At 50.1% G+C, this 15,618-nt stretch overlaps 2 protein-coding genes across 2 annotated transcripts; both read left to right on the top strand.

Annotated features, from left to right (window-relative positions):
- Positions 1-2,147: 2,147 nt before the first annotated feature.
- On the top strand, positions 2,148-3,041 carry FAM110D (family with sequence similarity 110, member D). The gene has a single exon (XM_006883491.1). It carries the CDS (start codon positions 2,238-2,240, stop codon positions 3,039-3,041), a length of 804 nt encoding a protein of 267 aa, XP_006883553.1. The 5' UTR covers positions 2,148-2,237.
- Positions 3,042-11,081: 8,040 nt separating this feature from the next.
- Positions 11,082-11,828, top strand: ZNF593 (zinc finger protein 593). Its single transcript, XM_006883647.1, has 3 exons — positions 11,082-11,281; positions 11,501-11,563; positions 11,687-11,828. The coding sequence occupies exons 1-3, from the start codon at positions 11,082-11,084 to the stop codon at positions 11,826-11,828; spliced, it is 405 nt and encodes a 134-aa protein (XP_006883709.1).
- Positions 11,829-15,618: the final 3,790 nt, after the last annotated feature.

The raw sequence follows: 15,618 nt of genomic DNA, 5'->3' as shown, positions 1-15,618 counted from the left end.
CTGCTGTCCCTCCTGCCCTCAGTTCAGACCTGCCTGGGAATTCCTGTATTCGGCCTCCCCATGCAGAGGTGAGTGTATGCTGAACCCAGGGCTCGGGTGGGAGACAACCCATAGTCCCAAAGCAAGCTTCTGGCACCAAATCAGTGAGCAGAGAAGCCCACACCTGGAGCTGAAGGCTTGGGCAGCTTTCAGACCACTAACCCTAAGGCTGGGAGAAGGTGGGCAAAGGGAGGGAGAGAGGGAGGGCTCGTACATCTGTGGTTAGACGTCCAGGCCAGCCCAGAAAGCAGGGAAGAAACAGTGGATGAGAGACTATTTTGGTCCCTGTGTTTAGGGACTTTTTATAGCCTTGTTGCTCAGGGCTAGGGAGAGAAGGACGGGACAAGGCTACTCCTGAGGTCACACAAGCACAGTGCCCTCCTGCGATCTGGAAATCTAACTAAATGCCCTGTATGTTCCTGAGGAGACAGAAAGTGCTCTTCCTGCCACCTTGCTACCAGTTACCAACTAATGAGGCCAGCTACCTGGGCAGTTAGGCACTGATTTGTAGGCATTTAACAACACAAAGGAAGCTCTAGTGGCCAAGTAGTAAGAAGCTGTGCTACCATCCCAAAGACACATGGTTCAAATCCACCAGCTGTTCCATGGGAGAAAGATGGACAATATCCTCCCATGAAATGAAGCTGCCTCTGAAAATCAAATAGAGGATCAGCTATGGGTGGCTTCTGACTCAGCAGTACACAATAACAACAACAATACTGCTGAAAGGCTGGTGGCCCCAACCCACCTAGAGTCACCTCAGAATACAAGCCTGGCGATCTGAAAGTTCTTAGCCTTGAAATCCTATGGGATAGTTTTCATCTGCACATGTAGGGTTACCATAAATGGAAATCAACTTGATAAGAACTAACGTGATAGGAAAGGAGCTGAAGAAAGTTTGACAGACAAGACCACCAGGAGTAGACAGGGTAAGTGTGGGAGGGGGGCAGAATTCTGCCCCCAGACCTCCCACCTGGGTTTGCTACCTCCTCCACATCCCTTGCTGGTGTTTCCTCCAGATCCATGGTCCTCTCAGTCACTAGGACTGATGTCCTGTGTCCCTCTCAGCTGGACTGTCGGGTATGGGGGTGGGTTATGAGCCATGTGGGTGGCCCATTCTGTTACAACCAAGGGACCTGTCAGCTCTTGATTTACAACTCCTCCTGGCCACATCCTCAGCTGAAGGGAACTGAAAGAAGGTCACAAGGTCTCAGAATAAGAAGGGGGCAGAGACCTTGAGGGAGTTCCTGGGAGTGCAGGATTTGGGAAAGAGAAAGTGGTAAAACTTTGTAGTGAGGCAATGGGCTCAATTTTAACAGAAATCACTTGGTAATTGTATCAGCAGATTAGAAGGAAACTAGCAAAGGAAAGTGCTGTGAGGCAAGGAGGAGACAGAGTCTGAACTCATTCTGAACCACAAGGCTAGACATGGCTCTCAGTCTGACTTGAACAGGCCTCATCCTCTCTCCTGGTTTTCTCTTCTAAGAAATGGAAATTCCGAGATTGGATAGGTGATGTTTGCTGCCGAACTCTCTAGAATCTCTTCGACAAGGGCACAGATTCGATGGTGGGTCAATGACAGACATGACCTGATGACCACCTCCCACTCCTTCAGCAGTGGCAGGACAGTTGGCTGCAATTACAGGAGGTTCCTACCCTGTGGTTATGTCCCTGACCTCGGTAATGGGGGCGGGAAGGGTGGGCCCTGCGCTGGAGCCAGCCTGTGGCTGGGGAGCCTCCTTGTCTTGGACTCAAAGCTGCTAGGCTGGAAAGAGGTATTTTTTCCGGTTGAGGAGACTTTCGGGAACTGGGCCCCAGCCCTGCTTCCTTTTCCAAGTGCCCTGCTTGCTGATGATGCCTGCTGGGCACAAACCTCTGGCCAGACTCGGATACCTTCAAAGGAGCATGAGTTTCTAGGTGGCCTGGGAAGCCTTACTGAATGGCTTTGAGTTGGGGGAAGGGGTGAACTGAATCTCTGCCCCTAGGCATGGCATCCTGCCTACTGGATCGGGGAGGGGGTTGATGGATCCTAACCCAGGAAGGTCTGCCAGAGAAAGGTAGGCACATCTCCTACCCTCTCCCAACCATTCCTTTCCGCCTACAGGCCTCCAGGAGCCCCAGTCAGTTGCTCTCAACTCCTCAGCCAGCTACCTACCTCCAGCAGCTTATGGAACACCGTCCAGCTCCGTTCTGCTAAGATGCTTTTGGCCTCTCCCTCCACCCCATCCAGGGGGCGCACCCCCAGCGCCGTGGAGAGGCTGGAGGCGGACAAAGCCAAGTACGTCAAGACGCATCAGTTGATAGCAAAGCGCCAGGAGCCAGCCCTGCGTGGGGCGTGTGGGCCGCTCACCCCGCACCCCTGCAATGAGCTGGGCCCCCCTGCATCACCCAGGACACCCAGATCTGCCCGCCGGGGTAGCGGTAGACGGCAGCCAAGACCTGATTCCCTCATCTTCTATCGTCAGAAGCGAGACTGCAAGGCCACCTTGAACAAGGAGAATGCCAAGGGCCAGGGGCTGGTACGACGCCTTTTCCTGGGCTCCCCTCGGGACGCCACCTCCAGCAGCCCAGGCCCAGCCGAGCGACCTGGGGTTTGGACCGCATCCCCAGATGTCCCAGAAGCAACCGGAAAGCGGGCACTGTGCCCCACTTGCTCGCTGCCGCTGTCAGAGAAGGAGCGTTTCTTCAACTACTGTGGCCTCGAACGCGCTCTGGTGGAGGTGCTGGGCGCTGAGCGCTTCTCCCCACAAAGCTGGGGCGCCGACTCCAGTCCTCCGTCTGGAACGTCGCCGCCGCCCGGATCCCGGGACACCAGCGACTGGACTTCCAGTGACAGCGGCGCAGAGGGCCCAGACTGTGCAGGCGGCGACGAAGCGGAGGCGGCGGGCTCGGCGCGCGACGGGCGCCCCCAAGTGTCAGTGGTGGAGCGCAACGCGCGCGTCATCCAGTGGCTGTACGGCTGTCAGCGCGCGCGAGGCCCGCCACGCGAGTCGGAGGTGTGACCACCTTCGCAGCTGAACAAGTTCCCGCGGTGCCGAGGCTGGACCCGAGCACCCGCCGGGACGCCCGGCTTCTGACAGGAGGAAGACCTTTGGGAAGCCCTCTCCTCTGAGTCTCGCTTTTCCCATCCGTTCTATGGGATGATCCCAAAGGCCTTCCTCGTGCTGTGTAGTGCAGGAGGACTTCTGTGGCTTCTATGGACGCTAGTCTGGTCTGGGAGGTAATGACTAAGATGGCAGATCAAGAGTATCTGCTGAATAAAGTGAAAACATTATTTTATATGGATCGTGTGTCTGGATTAGAGGGCAGTTGTTGAGAAGCGAGGCTGGGTAGGTTTGCAAGGTTAAACAGGCGGGCTTTACTGTGTGGGTCCCACGCTGACTTGTGACCCAGCACTTAAACTTTTGGTTTAAAAAGAAACAGATAAAAATGAAGAAGAGGAAGGGAGGAGAAATAACTTTAAAGTATGTATTTTGAAATTATTAAGGGCACTACAAATTGCCTATTAGTATTCTATTAATTAGTACTTTACTATTATAGAGTGCTCTAGCAGCATAGCAGAGCTCCCCATTCACTACGTTGTTGGTTTTGTTGTTGTGTAACATAGAGTCAGAACCATCCCATAGTTGATCCTCCAATGTGTTTTCAGAGGCAATTAATCCCACAGGAGGAGATAGCCCATCCTTCTCCCAGAGCTCCTGGTAGATTTGAACCGTGTGCCTTCCAGATTGTAGCACAGCTTCTTGCCACTAGGCCACCAGAGCTCCTTAAAGAGGAGCTCTATTGCCACAGCTAGTAGGGAGTTGCAAGCCTCTCTAGCAGTTTGAATCCAACACTGGTTCTGAGGGAGAAAGACAAGCAATCTCCTCCCATTCAGTTTACAGTCTTAGAATCTCAATGAGGGTCAGCTATGAGTCGGCTCTGACAATACAGCAATGGGTTGAGTTGAATACAATTATAGCGCTCTGATGGCCTAGCCTATCGGGCAGCCAACCCAAAAGCCATACCTCTCTAGAGGTTCCAAACTATTAGCTGCTCAGCAGGAGAAAAATGGATATTCTCCTCTTGTGTGATTTACCGTCTTGGAATTCCTATGGAGGGTCAGCTTTGAATCATTTCTGACTCAAAACAGCAGTGAGTTTGGTTGATCACTATTATCAGTTCTGGTTGGCATATGACCTGCATCTTTTGTGGTTGGAAAATATCAGATGGCTGTCAGAGAACTGCATCCTTGGAAACCCTACTAAGGGTTGCTATAAGTCAGTAAATGAGTTAATACTATTATTTCTTCCACCAACACCAACTTGTCCCCAACTAGAGCTGGTAGCTGGGAATGGTACTTTTGCAGGACATAGAAAGAAATCTGGAGTCCCTATCCAGTCTTAGAAACTACCAGCCTCTAAAATGTCCCAATTCCTGGTGCTTTGCTACAACTTTTGTGGTCACTAGGCATGAGGACTGAAGTATGATGGAGCTGGAGTTTGAGACAATCAAACAGACCCTTGGAATCATGAGCTTTCCAAGTGACAACCTCACTCAGCCCCTGCCTCCCTTACCACAAGCACACACAAAGTGCTTCATGTGTTCTTATCTCTCAGTCTTTGTTCATATTCCTTCTCCCTTCGCCTCACTTACCTTTCCCTTCCTCTCAATCTATCATTTAGTGATGAAATATAGTCTCCTTTAGGAAGTTTTCTGAATCCCTCTGCACTTTGTGTGGGGCCTGCTGGTATGAGTTGTTAGTCGGCCCTTACCCAGTACAGGGAACACATATATATTTGAGCTACATGTAACATTTGTTGATGTACAAAAGAGGCTGGGCATGGTGATAAGTGCATCGTCTGAGGCTCCCCAATATCCTTCAGCATTGTATCTTTTTGAGTCGTGGTGCTGGAAGAGTATTGAACATACCATGGACTAACAAGAAAACTAACAGGTCTGTCCTGGAGAGGGTGAAACCAAGCTGCTCCTTGGAGGCAAGGATTTTGAGACTTCATGTCGCATACTTTGGGAATGTAGTAAGGAGCAGCTAGTCTTTGGAGAACGATCTAATGCTTAGAAGGGTTGAGGGACAGAGCAGGAAAGGAAGACCCTGGGTAATATGGATTTACACAATAATAACAGGGGCAAAAAAGTTAGATGTGTCAGAGATAATGGGATTGGCTCAGGATAGAGCAGGATTCAGAGCTATTGTGCACAGGGTCTCCATGAGTCTAGTTCAGCACATAGCATCTTAATACTGTCGTCGTTATTGTTGTGTATCGTCGAGTTGGACCAACCCATAGCTGACCTTGCAGTGAGTTTTCAGAGGCTGTTAACCACACCGGAGGAGACTGCCTATCTTTCTTCTGTGGAGCATCTGGTGGATTTGAACCACGTGCCTTTGGGATTGCAGTGCAGTTTCTTACCACTAGGCCACCAGAGCTCCCTAAATTAATACTACATCTTCTGATACTTTTGCTATTACATCTGTGTCTGGTCATTTTCTCCTGTGTTTGTGGACAACAGAACTCTGGTGGTACAGGATGTTAACTGTTGGGCAGGCTGGTTAACTGAAAGGTCAGCCTCTGGAGCCCACCAGTCATTCTGAGGGAGAAAGAAGAGGCAGCTTCCTCCTGTTAAGATTTACTGCTTTGGAAACCAAGTGATGGAGGGCCGCCATGACTTGGAATTGACTCCAGACATTGACTTTTTATTTATTGGGTTTTATTGATTAGTTGGGGCTGTTAACTGAGTGTTCAACTATTGGCATCTACTACCATTTGCTCCTGGAGAGGGATGAGCCAGCCAGTCAGCTTCTCTGTAAAGACTATCGCGTTAGAAATCCTGAAGTAGCCCCATAATGTCTTATAGGATCTCTGACTCCCAATGAACTGGACAGCAAAATGGGTTATGGGATATTTGTGGGAAAGGTCAGTACCCCTTTGGCTGGATCCCGCCCAGGCCTGCCCCACCTAAAAGTAGCCCTCTCCGATGTCTGGACAAAAATAGGCAGCCACGGGGTGTCTCACTAGGGGCTTTTATAGGATGGGGGGAGCAAGCACCCAGTTCCACTAGCCGGCTAGTCTCCCTTGGGCGCAGCCTTCACTCTCATCTCAGCCAATTTGTTGGTGAGGAAGCCCCACTTGAAGCCAGCTGCAGGGTCGGCGTCCCGCGCCTCTAGGCGCTCGGCGGCCTCCGCTGTGGTCTCCTCCCCCGGTTCGGGGTTGGCCTCCGAGGAGGGGTCCGCGCTGCGCAGCATGGACGCCGCCGCCGCCTGCTGCTGCTGCCACCTGCTGGCGAACGCATCCCAAAAGCCGGGTCCGCGCGGCTCCGCCTCGGCCGCCGCCGCCTGCGCGGGGGGTCGCGCTGCCAGGGGGCTGCGGGAGAGAGATGGGTCTGGGGGCCGAAAGAGAGACTCCCGGAGGGAAACCGGAAGCGGAAGCGAGGGGCGTGTCAAGGCACCTGGAGTGGAAGTTGTAGCGAAGAAGAGGAAGACCCTCTACAACATGCATCAGCATAGTGGCTATAACAATGGTCTCGAGGAAGGCGTCTAAGACAGGGCAAGGATCCGATCGCTAGAAGTCATAGTCTGCTAGAGTGAACTTAACAACAAAAGTGAAGACAAGAGGTGGGGTGGGGGGAGAGAAAGGGCAAATGAAGAGTTGGCTATCTGGAGGGCTTCAGGAGAGAGGGCCAGGGAGCTCAGGGTCTGGAAGGAAAGACGGGCTCAGAGCACTAAGAAGGGATCTCGGCGGGTTGGGGTCAAGGTTTGAGGCGAGAGATGTGGGAGGAAGGGATCAGAGTCTGGATTCGTGGGGGGAGAAGAGAGCAAAGGATTCCAGGAGAGAGTGAAGCTCCAGGTCTAAGAGGAGGAGAGAATGATCCCGAGAGAGGGGTGGAGTCCAGGAGGCGTGAAAGAGAAGTGGGGCGGAGATCACACTCTTGGGGAATGCCGGGTTGAATCCCCAAGAAAGAGGGGTGAATAGAGGAAAAGAGGAGGAAATGGTGGAAAAAAGAGCAATCCTGAGAGATGGAGGCTTGGCAAGGAAAGGGTCTCGGGAGCCAACAGGGCCACGTGGGTAAAAGGCCAGTCAAGGAAGAACGACGCAGGATGGAGTGCGAGCTGGAGTCTGAGGCCCCATTCTTCCTTTTCCCTCACCCACAGCAGCAAAGACCTAAGGAGACCTGTGTTTCTAAACTAGTGTACTTTAGAATCCCCAGAGAGCTTAACGAAAACATAAATCCACTCTTGCTAAATCTCTGAAGGAAGTCTTGGGAATTTTGATTTGTTTTGATCACACAGCTCCCGGTGACGATGACGATCAGGCCAATGTTAGAGAATTACTGATCTGAGCTACACTATTCCAAACATCTACACTTCTTTCCTCTGTTCTGCTATTCTAGGAAGTTGATCACTCCCAAAAGAATGAGTAGAGAGAGTTCATAGGTACTTTTCTAATACCCTAATCCCAACAACAGGGAAGTTCTTCCTGGGATCTAACCTGATCTCTCCAATTTGCTCATTTAGCCTTTTTTTTTTTTTTCCTCATGAAAGAAAGAAAAACATGCAGGGGCTGCCTCTTTCCAGCCCTCTGATGTCAGAAAGATAAACTAGATAGAAAGGACATGGGAGAAAAGGGGCCCTGGGCTTCCCCTTCCCAATATCTCTCCTTCCCATTTCTCCCCTTCCCTCCCCCACACACGTACTGGTCAGCACAGGGCTCCGGTGGCAGCAGCTTGTCCTCATCTTCTTTGTTAAACAGAGATGACATTGTCAGCCAACCTTTCACCCCGACCCCCTGAACCTAGGAAGGAGGGGCTGGAGTCAGGAGGTTAAGATCCCAGGACTCCATAGCAGTTTCTGCCAGACTCTGGGGAACAGGATCAGGTTGGCCTTGGGAGAAGAGAAAAGAACTTACCCTGCGGGCGAGCTGTGACATGGGATTGAAAACCTCTTCGGCTGGTTCTGCCACCTCAGACTCCAACACTGGGGTTTCCCTCTGGGACATAAGATCACACTCAGCATGAGACCCTGGCAGAATGCCCCCACAACCTGGCACCCAAACTTCACAGAACTAAACACATCACAAAGGCACATGGAAATGTACATAGGTATACCTCCTCACAAAGCTACAAGTCCCATAGACATACATGCCTGTAAATTCCTGCAGATACCCTTCAGCACACATGCCTGCCATCTGCCAGCCACAGATGCACAGATACATACACACGGACCCACGGACACATGGACAAAGGTATGTATGCTTAGAGACACCCATGGGCCAGACTCGATACAACTAGAGCTCTTCACTCCTGTACATAGGTATATGTGATGTGAGGCACCTGTAATGAGCATGCGCACAGTTATGTCATTCATACCTGTGCATGTGTGCACTTGCACAACCGCAGACAGCTTCACAGAAGTCCACTCACAGCACACACACCTTTTCCAGCCCCCCAGAATGCAGATGTTTGATGCACCCAAAAATACACACCAGACAAACATAACATCAGAAATGCCTGCACAGAGGTATGCAGGCATAGACATATGCTCAGAATGTACACACCTGAGAATATCTGCACCCAGTTCACATCCACACACATCTTTCACTGAGGATTCCATATGGACTAGAAGGCAACCTTAATATCATCCATAGGTTAAGACTTTGGATACCAAACTGTCTAAATTGATATATATGCATCTCTCCTCCTTCAAGCTTCTCCTACCCCAAGAATAATTTCTGCCCCTTTTACATTTATGTACATGGCTACTATCTATTATAGCATCTAGGCCTGAGGCAATTCCCAGTGTCAGAATTTTGCTTGGTCTTTTTATGTCGGCACAAAGCATGGTTCATGAGAACCATGAGAGATGACTCTGATGTGATGCCGATACGGTGACCTTCAAAGCACAAACACTATTCCCCTTGTTGTTGTTATTGATTATCTTCAAGTAGAGCACAACTCATAGCAACCCTATGAACAAAAGGCTTGAAGCCCCTCTACAAGTATTGACATTCATCAAAGTTCACAGAGTTTCTGGAGGCATGTTATTTAGAAAGTGGATGCCCCTCCCATTCCCCTTACCTCCGGTAATAAAGGGGTCAGTATCTGTTGAGCAAACTGTCTCACTTTTGCTCTGCTCTGTCCATTAGAAAGTTGTGTCAAGCTAATATGTACATGGGACTATCATCAACAGTTCATAGAAGAATCTCATGCAGCATCCCTTGAGATTTTTTTAGCTCACTCTTCCCATGTCCTCAAGTCTTCACTTCCGTTTTCATAATGCCTTTGCATTATGCCATCCCTGAGTCTCTTCCCCCTCCTCTCTCCCCCTCTCTCATTGCTTGTCCCCTACCCCAGTTTAGCACTTCTCACTAAAGCTGCCCCTCTGTTTATGCCCCATCAATCTACCCACCTCCTCTGCCAGGTCCTCCTCAGATTCCCCGCTCAGGGTCTGTAACACTTTGGACTTGTAGGTTTTCCAGAAGGCCTGGTTCATGGCTGCAAGGGAAGCAGGCCTGGCACCCAGGCACAAGAAGATAGTGGCTCAGTGGGCACCCAGGGTCTCTAGCTCCAGGAACTTGGCGAGCCCAAGAAACTGTCCCAGGGATCAGGTAGCTTCATTAAAGATGCACCAACCTCCTCTTTTGGCACAGTGCCCAGCTGCTGAACCAGATCCAATGGAGTCTGGGATGGGGTTGATGAGGGTTTCAGCCACCTCAGGCCCTTCTTGACCCATATTGGTCAAGAATAATGATGACATCTCTCTCCACAAAGGCCTCCTTTTGGGGCCTAGGAGAACCTGGAGATTATCTCTTGGAGTTGTTCCAGAAAATTCCTCTTTTCCATTCATGAAGTGTTCAGGCCCAGGACCAACAGTGGTGCCCCTTGTGACTGTAGCCATGACAGTGGTGCCCTTTGCAGGGCTATGTCTTGTGTCCCTATTCAGCCTCCATGAACTGGAATGAAAAGGTACTAAAGCCCCTAGCAGATGCCCTAGGCTTACATTTCACTGCTTCATCTGGACTGGAAAACTCCCTCTCCCCAGGGATGCTCATGCCTGTCTCCTTGTTTCCTGGCAACAGGTTCTAAAGAGCTAGAGCCTTTGAATTATTACTGAGCTCCTCTAGCCCAGTCCCAAGGAACTGGCTTTGGCCAGTCTGGATGGCACCAAGTTCTGGTGAATGGGAGAAAGTTCCTAGGTCTTCTGTGGGCACGTGACAACTAGACTGTGCCTCTGCCTTTGCAGACAGTCCAGGACACAAATAATGGAGGCAAAAGTGAGGAGCTGCTTCTGTAACCAACCTCCTCTTCTTGTGAAAGGAGCTGACTCTTCTTCCAATCTGCCTAAGCACTGGTATCTCTGGAGAGGAACACCTCTCTCTCATGGCTAGGGGTGGAAAGATACAGAAGCACCAGTGATGCTGTGCTCAAGGTTCTGTTAACCAAAAAATCAGCAGTTGGAACCTACTAGAAGTTCTGCAAGCAGAAAGATGAGGCAGCCTGTTCTTGTAAGATTTACAGCCTTAGAAACCCTATGGGGCAGTTCTGCTTTGTCCTACAGAATTGCTATGAGTCGGAATTGATTCTATGATAATAGGTTTTGATGGAGGGTGGAGCGTCAAAGGGGAGGATGGAACACTCAAAAAGGCTCTATGTAAGGTGATTAGAGCCGGAGGGATCTCAGGAAGCTCTGTTGGGACCGGAATCCAAACATTTAGTCTCGTTTATTAATTTGTTAATAGTAATTTATTTAGTAATTTATTAAGGTCTCCCAACCGTGGAGCTTAGCATTTGGGACGAGTAATGGGTGACCGGGTCAGAAAATGGCACTGAACAATGCTGGGTTATGCTGGGGTGGGCAGAACAGCCAGAGCAGCTTCCGCAGCCCCGGAGCCGCCCGCTGGAGGGCGCTCAAGCGGCAGACTGGGGGTGACGTCATCAGAGGCCGTCTGGGCTCGCTTGCTCCACCCCCGGGCGTCTCGTGACGTCATTGAGCGGTACGGAAGTGCTCACACGTGTTCTTCTCCGAGCGCGGTCCTTGGCTGGTACAGGCCATGGGTCGCTCTCGCCGCACCGGCGCCCACCGGGCGCACTCATTGGCCCGTCAGATGAAGGCCAAGAAGCGGCGGCCAGACCTGGATGAGATTCACCGCGAGCTTCGACCTCAGGGTTCTTCACGGCCACTGCCCAAGCCGGACGCGGAACCCGACCCCGACCTGCCAGGGGGTGGCTTGCATCGCTGTCTGGCCTGCGCGTAAGCCTCTGCTGGGCCCAGCCTGGAGTGGTGGAGGGTCTGCAGTGCTGGTCGGGGGATGTCAGGGTCGGGTCCCGGGATGCGTGGGGTTTCTCCTTTTCCGAGGTCTGCATCTGCCCTCCTTGGCATCTCCCAGGCCCGGAACCTTGCTTCAGGGAAGATCTGGGATCTGAAAGTCATGTCAAGAGTCACTCTTTTCCTCGCCCCCTATTCCAACAGGAGGTACTTCATCGATTCTGCAAACTTAAGGACCCACTTTCGATCCAAAGACCACAAGAAAAGGTATGAGGGCATAAGACTGATGGATGAGTGTCTGCGTGCCGGCAGGCGTGCACCAAGTTGATAGGTAGGCAGGCAAGCCGTGGGTATGATCAGCTTCCAATTCTTTATTTTTCTTCCTCCCAGGCTGAAGCAGCTGAGTGTTGAACCCTACAGTCAGGAAGAGGCAGAGAGAGCAGCGGGAATGGGCTCCTATATCCCCCCTCATCGGCTGCCTGTGCCCACAGAGGTTTCCACAGATGTCCCAGAGATGGACACGTCTCCCTGACATGGCCCGAGAATGCAGGGCAGAGGAGATGCCCATGGGTGGTGATACAAAGACTAAACTGAAAGACATTACTAACATCTTTTGGACTTGGAATTAGGAGTGGTTTGGCCTCTTCTGGGTGCCTCCCTCTAATAAAGGAACAAGACAAAGAGGATTGCCTCTGAACCCCAACATTCAGGCCAGATCCTCCTACCTTCCTCTAAATTCCTGCCATGTTGGAATTTCTCTCTTAAGTCAATATACAGGGTCTAAGGTTTCTACTCTCTATTTGGTCCATCTTAGGAACTGCATATCGGCATTCCCTCTGGGATCTTGACATTTGAGCTGGAGCTGCCAGCAGTTGAGTAGGGTTAGGATTAACTATTCTAGATTTTGTGTGGGCAGGGACTGAGCCCTCAGGAAGGAAGGGTTAATATGAGAATATAGTTCCTCCCCTGAGTCACCTACCTCCAGGTCACGGTAAGAGGCTGCCTCCTTCATCATGGAGCCTGCGGTGGTTGTCGCTGCCCCACCATCTTCCAGACAGCATAGCAAGAGCCTCCCAGCCCCAGCACAGCCAGCAGTGTGGCCACAACCCCAGCCACTGGGCTCCGGGGCTCTGCCTTCAGTTCCCCTGTTACCTGCATCTAGGAGTACACAGGTTTGTGTAGAGGGTCAGTTGAGGTTTCTGGGGAGGTGGAGGATGGGAAAGAGCTGAGAATGTACAGCTGAGTGAAAAGATAGAAACGCCGTCACTGCCCCAGGGAGATTCCACCCCAGTATCTCTCGCTTCACTGCCCATCTGGGCCCTGGCTGCTCAGGCGGCAGGAAACGTGCCAGCTTGGCTGTAGGGGGTGTCAACCTAGCGTGGTAGGGGGAAAGGAGAAGGTAGTTGTGCCGGAAGCCATTGGTCAGTCAGAGGACTTACCTGTAGTACTCGGAAGTAGCCTGGGGTCAGGCGTCGAAATCGCATGGTGAGGACACTGATCTCCCTGGCGGCCTGTGGGGGTGAGGGTGGGCTTGAGGTGCAATGGTGTTCATGGTGCCAAGGGTAGGATATCAGGGTCCTGAGATCTCTGACCTCCCCCCAACAGGGAACCCCTTCCTTCAGAGGATGCTCACCAGCGCCTCCTCACCGAGCTCTGGCAGGAGGTGGGGCAGCGGGTTCTTTAAATCCGGTCCCTTCCCCCCAACAGCCCTGCCAACCTCAGGAGCAGCTGTCAGGAGAGATCAGCATCAGGCCTGAGCAGAAGCACCTCCCCCAGCCACTGTGGGGACAAGGCCTTAACAGCATTCAGGAACCTCAGGTCTGGACAAGGTGTGGGAGGGCCTCCGCAAGCCTTGGTCCGGACCCTTCCTTTACCTCAAATGATTGAGGACCACCAGTCAGCTCTCTGCAGAGGAGTGGGAGGGTGCTTTATGAGCCTATATGATTGTTCCTGTTTAAAGAGTCATGTCCTCCCCACAATGTAGTTCCCATAGGGACACTACAGTTTTTCTTTGTCCTCTCCTTTAGGGACAGTCATACCTCCTGGAGTTAGGAATACTCCATGAAAGAATGTGTGTAAAATGTGTACACCTTCAGCCTGGGAGTTTCCCTTCTGCAGAAGTACTGGCGCAACCGAGTTTAGATAAAGGAATTAGTGTTCATTCCAATATTTTGTGCAGTAGAAAAATTTGGAAATGGCCTTGGTCCCTAAAAAGGTAGATCTGTAAATACTGGTTTACAGAGTGGTCTGCTGTTGTGTTTTTAAAAAAGAGCAGCTAGAGAGCTCTGTTGGCCTAGTGGCAAGAAGCTGTGCTGCAATCCTGAAGGCATGCAGTTCGAATCCACCAGATGCTCCTCTGGAGAAGGATGGGCAATCTCCTCCTATACCAGTTGGATCTGACTCAATAGTACACAAGAAAGGGGCAGGGGAAGATACTGTAAAGAACAGCTAATGGGTCTGAACATTGCTTTAAACACTATAGAGATTTCATTTGGTACTGACTCTCATAAAATGGGGGAGAAGGAGAACAAAGTAATTTTCAGAACAGTGTGTAGAGCATCTGCACAGATAGGAAATGGAAGGATGTCCAGAAAACTTAAGAGTGTGCTCTTCTGGAGAGTGGAATAGGAGCATACATATGTCCTGCTTTCACATAATACTATTCTTATGACTTGTTTTTAGTAAATAAGCATAAACTTTTGAAAATTCATAAAAAAAAAAAGCTGCCATTTACTGTGGTCCTAAGTGCTTGGTATTGCCAGGTGCTGAGGCAGAGTGAAAGTCCTATTTTGCTTATTGGGCCTCAACCTAATGGGGGAAGGGGATAGAAAAGCCCAGCATTACTCATTAGTCAGTCCCTCCATTGGGCATCTTAAGGCTGTAGATCTATCCAGGAATAGACTGTCCATCTTTCTCCCATGGAGTAACTGGTAGATTTAGACTTCTGGCTTTTAGGTTAGCAAACAAACCCTGTAAGGCATTGTGCCAATAGGGACCCATAGCTGATCTAGCAGGGTTTCAGCGACTATCAGTCACACAGGAGGAGATTGCCCATCTTTCTCCCCTGGAGCAACTGGTAGATTCGAACCACAAGCCTTTGTACAAGGAGTTGCATTGCCAGTCCAAAGACATACAGTTTGAATCTACCAGCTGCTCCATGGGAGAAAAATAAGCAGTCTTCTGTGCAGTTTATTACCTCTGAAAACTGGCTAGAGGGTCGGCTATGAGTTGGTTCAACTTGATGGTACATAACAGGTATAAATGAATGGTCATGAACTCTTACCTGTTTCTTACTTAGAGGATTGTGAAGACAAGGGTTCTCATCATGGTATCTGATACCAGCTCAAGGCCTGGTAGGTACTTGATGAAGTCAGGGCCAAGGAGATAGGTCTACTGGACACTAGTGAAGGTTCTATTTGAATATGCTGGGCTTTCCCACAGTATCACAGCGAGGCTTTTATACAAAGAAACTATTTTAAAGGAAGATGAAACTCGAAGGATAGCTCAACAGATATGGGGTGCAGGGTCTTAGGACATGAGGTTAAGGACAAAGCCATCCAGTGAGAGAGGCTTGCAAATGTGAAGACTGCTGGTTCACAGATGAGGCCACAAGACTTTGAGACCCATTTGGAGGTAGCCACTTGTCTACTCTTTGAAGATGCCATGTATGAAGGTGAGGAGGGTCATCAGAGGTGACAATTCCAGAGAAGCTAGAGAGCTCAACTTGTATGTTAGATTATTTTTATAACCAATTTTTAAATGCCCACAACCATGGTTTTATCTGTGAGCCAAATTCAGAATTCAAGTCTCAGGTACAGACAAGATCATGATGGGCTTTGAAAGCCTGCTGTTGGGGCACTGAGATTTCAAAGTAGGTAAAATGGTGAGAGGAGATAATAACTCTAGGAATGTACCCAGACCTCACCTCATGGAATGAAATAAATAAGGTTAATGCCTATCTACTCATTCCCAAGAAAGATGATCCCAACAGAATGTGAAGGACTGAGAAGTTCAATTTAGAAGATGCTGTGGCACCAGCGATACTGCTGATGTCAGATCATGGCTGAAAGTAAAGACTATTAGAAGAATGTCTGTTTGTGCTTTATTAACTATGCAAAGACATTTGACTGGATCATTATGACTAACATTAAGAATGAAAATTCCAGAACACTTAATTGTGCTCATGCGAAACCTATAGACCAAGAAGGTATTGTGCAAACACAGCAAAGGAACACTGCATGGTTTAAAGTTAGGAAAGATGTTCATCAGAATTGTATTCTTTCTCCATACCTATTCAAGTCCGTACATTGAGTAAATTATTC

Source organism: Elephantulus edwardii, unplaced genomic scaffold, assembly GCF_000299155.1.
Source record: "Elephantulus edwardii isolate Elephantulus edwardi_28Jun2011 unplaced genomic scaffold, EleEdw1.0 scaffold00028, whole genome shotgun sequence".
In the NCBI taxonomy this organism is placed as follows: Eukaryota; Metazoa; Chordata; class Mammalia; order Macroscelidea; family Macroscelididae; genus Elephantulus; species Elephantulus edwardii.
The sequence above is the reverse complement of the archived record's forward strand: the minus strand, read 5'-3'. Positions and strand labels throughout refer to the sequence as shown.

Bases quoted from the DNA above. Each gene is read 5' to 3' on its own strand.
- ZNF593 (XM_006883647.1), top strand. From the start codon at position 11,082: ATGGGTCGCTCTCGCCGCACCGGCGCCCACCGGGCGCACTCATTGGCC. The intron at 11,282-11,500 runs GTAAGCCTCTGC...CTATTCCAACAG, and splicing joins CATCGCTGTCTGGCCTGCGC to GAGGTACTTCATCGATTCTG. The intron at 11,564-11,686 runs GTATGAGGGCAT...TCTTCCTCCCAG, and splicing joins TCCAAAGACCACAAGAAAAG to GCTGAAGCAGCTGAGTGTTG.
- FAM110D (XM_006883491.1), top strand. From the start codon at position 2,238: ATGCTTTTGGCCTCTCCCTCCACCCCATCCAGGGGGCGCACCCCCAGC.